Source organism: Dermacentor albipictus, chromosome 6 (genome assembly GCF_038994185.2).
Source record: "Dermacentor albipictus isolate Rhodes 1998 colony chromosome 6, USDA_Dalb.pri_finalv2, whole genome shotgun sequence".
NCBI classification, from domain to species: Eukaryota; Metazoa; Arthropoda; class Arachnida; order Ixodida; family Ixodidae; genus Dermacentor; species Dermacentor albipictus.
In genome coordinates this window covers 103,754,309-103,761,174 of record NC_091826.1, presented here as the reverse complement: position 1 = coordinate 103,761,174, position 6,866 = coordinate 103,754,309, and the positions used below count along the sequence as shown (strand labels likewise).

The 6,866-nt window shown below is 45.9% G+C and overlaps 1 protein-coding gene across 1 annotated transcript; it reads left to right on the top strand.

Moving 5' to 3' along the window:
- Positions 1-634: 634 nt before the first annotated feature.
- Positions 635-6,866, top strand: LOC139046992 (uncharacterized). Its single transcript, XM_070520919.1, has 4 exons — positions 635-691; positions 2,405-3,344; positions 5,072-5,450; positions 6,763-6,866. Exons 1-4 carry the CDS (start codon positions 639-641, stop codon positions 6,807-6,809), a joined length of 1,419 nt encoding a protein of 472 aa, XP_070377020.1. The 5' UTR covers positions 635-638; the 3' UTR covers positions 6,810-6,866.

Below are 6,866 nucleotides of genomic sequence, written 5' to 3'. Positions count from 1 at the left end.
ATGCCCTTATTGCCGTCGTCGAAGCAAGCACCTGCGGGCATCTCCTGTCCAGCTCAGACAAAGTCTTTCGCAGATCGAAACCTCTGGATCTTGTTGAACATCTACTGGCCGAGCATCGCTGCATCTCAGCGATAGAATTCAACGTGAGCTCGAAGCATCGCCGTTCGTTGCTTTCTGTAGTAAAACGTAATTGTTCTGTGAAAAGCGTTGCCGTCTGCGGTGCACTAATGAGAGCAGACGACGCAGCTTTCATGTGCGAGGTGATCAAGTCTTTCTCGCATCTCGAGAGTCTTGCTTTCAAGGTTCATGATTTCGAGAAGGAATGGGGAATGAAGGCACGTTTGTTTGGGACATCACTGGATCTAGACAGGCATGACCTGACGACTCTCGACGTGGCAGAACTTTCGATGTCCCGTAGTGAGGCGAGTTCGCTCATACATGGTCTCATAAGAAACGAAACTATCACTGACCTGCGCGTCCGACAAAGCGTGTTCGGCTACCGCGACGAAGCTTCCAACGCACTCTTCGCCAGGTACCTTGCGAAAGAAGACTCAGCGCTGCGAAAATTGACGCTAAAATCGGATGGCTATTCCGACTGGGACTTGCTATTGAGAGAACTGATCGATGTGTTCTGCAAGATGACTTCTTTGGAGGAACTGAATGCGGACCTCGATCTGATGACTCGAGAATTGTAAGTATAGCTGTCATTGTAATATGGATCGACGCTGCAACGTTCCGGCATTTAGCAACACTCCTTCCGGGACTTTCGTTGTCAGCGGAGGCAAAGAATACACTCTTTGACTTGTTGACAACGGTGAGTCGACTGTCTTTATGCAAATGTAAAAGCAGGTTTGAGTGGCAGTGTAGGCGCCCCAGTCGGGCAGCCACCTCGGTTCCATGAAAGAGCACGGGGCAATGACCCCCACAGTGGGCCACAGTGAAGCGAGATATTTTTGATACATCTTAACCATGTAATATCCGATGTAATATATAATATGTTTGGGCTACTGTGAATTTGATACCTGAAGATTTCATTTTACGAGTGCACACCTAACGCATGTTGTCCTTGGTGTCAGTGTTTGTTGGCTTCTTATGATATGACTTATACACATCGGTCCCCTCTGGTAACTCCCTTTCTTCTCGTTTATTACATAACGAGGGTCTCGAGTCCAGCAGCATTGATGCCTTCACCCGACAAGATCACGTTCTCGTGACGCCTGTGGTTGAAAAGGATGTTCCACGTCCGCCGCCAAGGTCTGTGTGCGGTGGCGTTGGCGAACACTCCCAGGTTTCCACTAGGAAACATAGATACCCAAGAAATTGGACGAGGAAACGGCGCCGTGTTAGCTCAATTGGTAGAGTATCGCATGCGAAACGCGAACGGGGTGGTTTCGGTTCCCACCTGCGGCAGGTTCTTTTTTAATGCACTTTAATTTCAATGATTTTATCGTTTTTTTATTTCATTTATAAGGCCAAAGTACTTTCCCCTAAGTTGTCCTTGGTGTCAGTGTTAGTTGGCATCTGATGATATGACTAATAAAAATCAGGCCCCTCGGTTAACCTCCTTTATATATATATATATATATATATATATATATATATATATATATATATATATATATATATATATATATATATATATATATATATAGATAGATAGATAGATAGATAGATAGATAGATAGATAGATAGATACGCGTGTTTGTGTTGCGGCCAATGTCTTCCTTCGTGAGCTAGCTTTATAACAGACCCATCCAGAAAGACATGCATCGTACATCTAAGTGCTCCTGGGAATGCGATGGCGCTGATGACGATAATGATAATAACTGTTGACAAACGCTCTTCAGGTGATTCCACTTCTAGTTGCCGTCGATCAAATACTGTCGCTCCAGCGCGGTATTCAAGATAAATCAGGCTACTCCGACCCCAATTCCTCAGTCCCAACTCACCCATGAAAACATTCTTTCATCAAATTCTATTACACGTTGAATCACCTTTTTTAAACATGTGCACTCTTCATGGAGAAAAACGAAAATGTAGAAACTGATAAAGCGTTTCGTCTCAAACAGTCGTTGAGCAGTACACCGTTAATAACGCGCCATGATTCACTGTGAGGCTTGTATGACTAGTATTTCCGGTATGAAACGCTTGTCGATCCTGTGGTCAGTGTCAATCGGCACTTGCTGTAACATAGAGTTCGCAGACCTAAAGCATGGTGGACGCCTTGAACGTCCATTGCGGATGATCTTGGCTGCGATTCTTCTTCGCGTTAAGGAACGGCAATTTGAGTATGCAATGTGAGCTTTTAAAGTAGTCCTCCTTTTTATTGATTCTTCTCGTGTTGTTTTCCCTCTTGACTTTATTGGTCTTCAGCTAACAAGTGTTTTCTATATGTGTTTGGCAGCGTGGGTGTGGTCAGCCTCTTCGCCGAAGTGGTCCTTCGGAGCGCCACACTGCGGAGCCTGAGGTTACCTTCGACTTTCTGCGATTGCCATGGCGTAATGTGCAGCCCTATTGTCCAGCCACCAGATCCGAACGCCGCGCAATGCATGGAGGCCTGGCTTGCAGCCCTGCGAAGACCGAATTTGCCGCTCAGCAAGCTCTGCATTGACTTGCGGTGTTTCGGCGAATCTGAGTGCCAAGCCTTCTTCGATGCAATTGCTGAAACGGACGCTCTGAAGTCGGTGGTCGTTCTCTCCTTGCCCGGAATCGACCGGCCAGACAGGGTCTGCGCCACCATCCAGGAGCGAGGACTCAACGACCGAGTGGTCATCCACGGGGCTTACATGCCCAACGCCGAATGTCTGCATCAATGCCCGCAAATCGACAGTGCAACCATCAGATTGGCCCATTTTCACTACAATGGCAGGCTCAGTTTGCAGCCAGTTATCTCAGCTCTAGAAGCGGTCGGTGGCTGCTCTCACATAACGTCGCTCCGGATTAAGTGCTATTATTTCGATCGCAGGGTGTTCTCCGCCTTGGCGGCGTGTATAAGAGCTCCGTCCACGCTTACTGATGTAGACATAAACTTCGGTTCCTTTTTCACCCGTCTGACAAAAGATAATCGTGAGGTGCAATCGGAATTAGTGAGAGCGCTGGCCTCCAACCTCAAACTTGTCAGGGTCAACGTCAAGGGAGTACTGATGTCCGAGGATGACTTCAAGTGGCTCGCGCATGCTGCCAGCAAGAGTATCCGCCTCACAGAATTCGCCATGACTCCCGCCTGTATCCTCAGGGCCGGGCACGGTGAAGTGCATGGACCGGTGAGCAGCTGTTCGGTGCACAGGGGCGAGGCCTGGACGGGAGTGTCCACCAAGAAGAACATCGCACTGGCCGACATCTTGGTATGTCTCAGTGCTATCTTTTGTTGAATAGTTTCCGATCGTAAGTAAAATGATGAGCTACTGAGGACAGTGCACGTGTATTACGCGCCGTGTAGTGTTTTTCTGCGCAGATCGCTTGAAAGAAATCTGGTGCTACGTGTGCACTAGTGCACTACTAGTGCAGTAGTAATTGTGTATTAGTAGCTGTGCACTACTATAGGGTACCAGTAGTGAAGTACGCCTATATAGTCTTGCTGCGAAAGTGCGGCTCCAGCAGCATGGGAATGAGAGAGCACTGCACGGATGTGGCCTATAAGCTTCATACTTGTGACTTCGAACAGTTTTTGGATTTTGTAAGCTGACCATATCCATCAGCACAATGCGCCATGAGTGCGAGAATTTCCAATGATTACGCGCGTCTGCAGAGACTAATTGGTTTGCTGGGTTGGACAAAAGTGAGCGCTGAGAATCTTAGGAAATAGCATCACAGATTACGCCGGAAGGTTGGTAGAAGCCACAAGTGAACACAAACAGGCAAATGCGGATATTTAACATCATTCTCTGGGGTAGCTAAATGGTAACAGCCCCTTAGTTTTCTCTAGTAATATTTCTTGAAGTCTGTGTGGAAATTTGCTAATTTAAAAGTTTATTAGCTGTGTACGCGTTAAAGGCGTAGCGAAAGAAAAATTTTCGATCTTGTTTTTTCTGCTGCAATAAGTAGTTAATGACCCAGTATTCACGGCACGAAACATCATTTGCTTCAGGGCATCACAGTAACTATTTGAAGTCTCGTATGTAGCGACCAGTCCATGTTTCAGTTTCAGAGAGCAACGAGATGGACCAAACAAAAAATGTAAACAAAACTGGGCACGTGAACGCGCAAAACTGACGTAAGCATGCCAGCGCGCTCGCTAGCGTGGGAGCTTACTGTTGCAAGTTCGTCTGCTGCGTGTGCTCCTGCTTTGCGACGTCCTCACCATCACCGTTGTTCTCACTCTCTTTCTCTAGCGGCGACTATTTCCTGCAGACTATCGCGCAGGAAACAGATGAACAGCGCCCAAACGACTGTCTAAACGGGGCAACATAGCTAGACAACGAGACTAACCTGTACTTGCAATGAATATTACCAAGGCTAAACCCACCAAGCAAAAACCCACCTTTGTGGGGCTGGGTGAGAGGTCCTCCAGTGTGAGGCACGTACGATTCTTTTTTTTGCACTGCCCTGTAAGCTACCGAACCAGCAGATGCTTTCTTTCGTAGTCCTTTCCATTTACAACAAGGCATATTGGACCCACTGTGGCCTTCAGATCTGGCATCGCTCATGAGAATCGTGACGCCTGCGCATTCGCACACCCGCAAAAAAAAAAAGAATACAGCAAACAAGTATTGTTTTTTTTTCGTGTATACTCGTTCCTATTTTAAAGCCAATATCCTCGTGCACCCAACAACAGTAGTGTATTCTGTATTCTGTATTCTTTACTGTATTCGAAATATTACGGTTGCAGTCGTTTTCGCTTTACAGTAGAATGTTTATCACACATTGCCGAAATTTCTTATTCGCGATTTTCAATTGCTCTGATTCTGGAGCTGCGTTACCGCTTTTCAAGCGGAGCTCATTTAGATTTCCTTACATTTTCGCGCACGCTGTCCAATACCAGTAAAGTGCATGGAACTTTTGACCCTTCGCAGGCTCATCAACGTTTTTTAGGCTTTAAACCCCGCAACGGTTCATCTTGTTCTACTTGCAGGAAACGACCAGACGGAATGCCTCCGCCGTCTTGGCCGCAGCTAAGTTCGTGTTTGGCGAGGAAGATGGCGTCGAAGCCGCTCGTTCTATCGAGCTGATGCACGACCATCCTCGTCTGCTCGAAATGGTGAGCGAAGGCGCTGACGTCACCAAGGCCGATGCCAAGGGGATGATCAGCAGCGCCCTGCTTCGTGTTGGCCACTTGAGCCTCGACGAGTTTATGAGAATGACCGGCGTCGTCAAGGAGACGGCGAAATGCCTTTCAGATCCCGGTGCCAGGCGTCAGCTCTCTGACTTGAACCACGATTGCTGGCTACACATCCGCCGCTTCCTGAAGATAGCTGACGTTCTGCAGCCTCGAGCCGATCTATGTGAAACATGTACGAGGGGGTTGTTATCATCCCTTTATTTTGCTGGTGGGAGAGGAGAGGTCAGCCCGTCTAATGCACTAGGAGGAATGTGAATATGAATACCTGTAAGCAAAATATGATGGATTACAAAACAAAAAGGGTCATTCCGCAGCAACATGAACAGCAGGAAGATTTGTTATAAATTTCCTTAGGTAGAATGGGGGGGGGGGTGAGGCTACCATGAATCGTCAGCTTTACAACGGCTAGCTATTTATGAACCTTAGAATAATTTTTCTGGATACCATATTTTGTTTTCCCAAGATACTGCAGGCCATGGCAGCCCAAGTTAGATTTTAAAACTGTTAAGTCTACATAGTCCGCAATAACAAACGGAACGTGTTACAATGTCTATCCCACGCTTCCATTATTGCGAATTATGCAAACCTGACAACTTTTATGCATCGCAAATCGTCTGTAATAACATGGGCTGTCTTTCAATCACACCTGGGAGGACAAAGCAAACAGTACTGTTTTCTTTGTATTGTTTCACTGCTTTTCAATTATATTCATTAGGCTGCTGCTTTGGTTTCCCACTAATTACACAGCTTACATAATGTTGCTTTTTAAGCGTGTTTGCACGTGGATGAAAGAGAAGTCTTTAACAAAAAAAAACGAAGTTGCCAGCAAAGTTACACAGGGCTTGCTACTTCATTGGGATGTTTCATACGGCATGAACAGAAATAAAAAAGGATGTAATTGAGAAAACTGAGCAAACTAACTTGACCCTTGAGACTTGTGTAGCCTTTGCCAATAGTGTGTTGTGTGTGTTTGTGTGCCTGTGAAAGCAGAGAAGCCGCATGACAATTTGTAGTTTTCATCTTTAATCTTAAACGAAAGTCATCGACCTAAACTATATAGCCCATACTGGCAAGCCTCATGGCGCTCCGAGCGTGTTGCTGTGATTGGTTTTCCAGAATTAAGTTAGGGTTTCGATCTGCGTGAGGTATGTATAACGTGATGTCATGGTGCAGAAGGTGGTCACATGGCTTGAGAATATTGTGACGTTTTGAGAACATTGTGGCTTGGGTTTGAAACATAGCGCTCGCATTGGTCTGTTGATAAATATCTAAATAAATACTGGACTAATGAATGCATATATGTGTAGAAATTAACTGGATAATGATTTCCTGTAATTGAGCAAAATGAATGAATGAATGGTGGCGATAAAGCCAGCTTTTTTATTTTGTACATCAGAGTACACATAACCAGTTTACATAAATGTTGCTCCCTCAGATGTCTTGGTAATAATGCCTCCGTACCTTTTCTGAATATTTTCTTGCAGGCTGGCAGTCACCGTCAGCAGAGCAGAGCGTTCAACCATTTTCATAGAAGACAGGGCAAGTCCCTATGGCTTCGACGTACGGCTGAATCAAGAATTCAATAAAA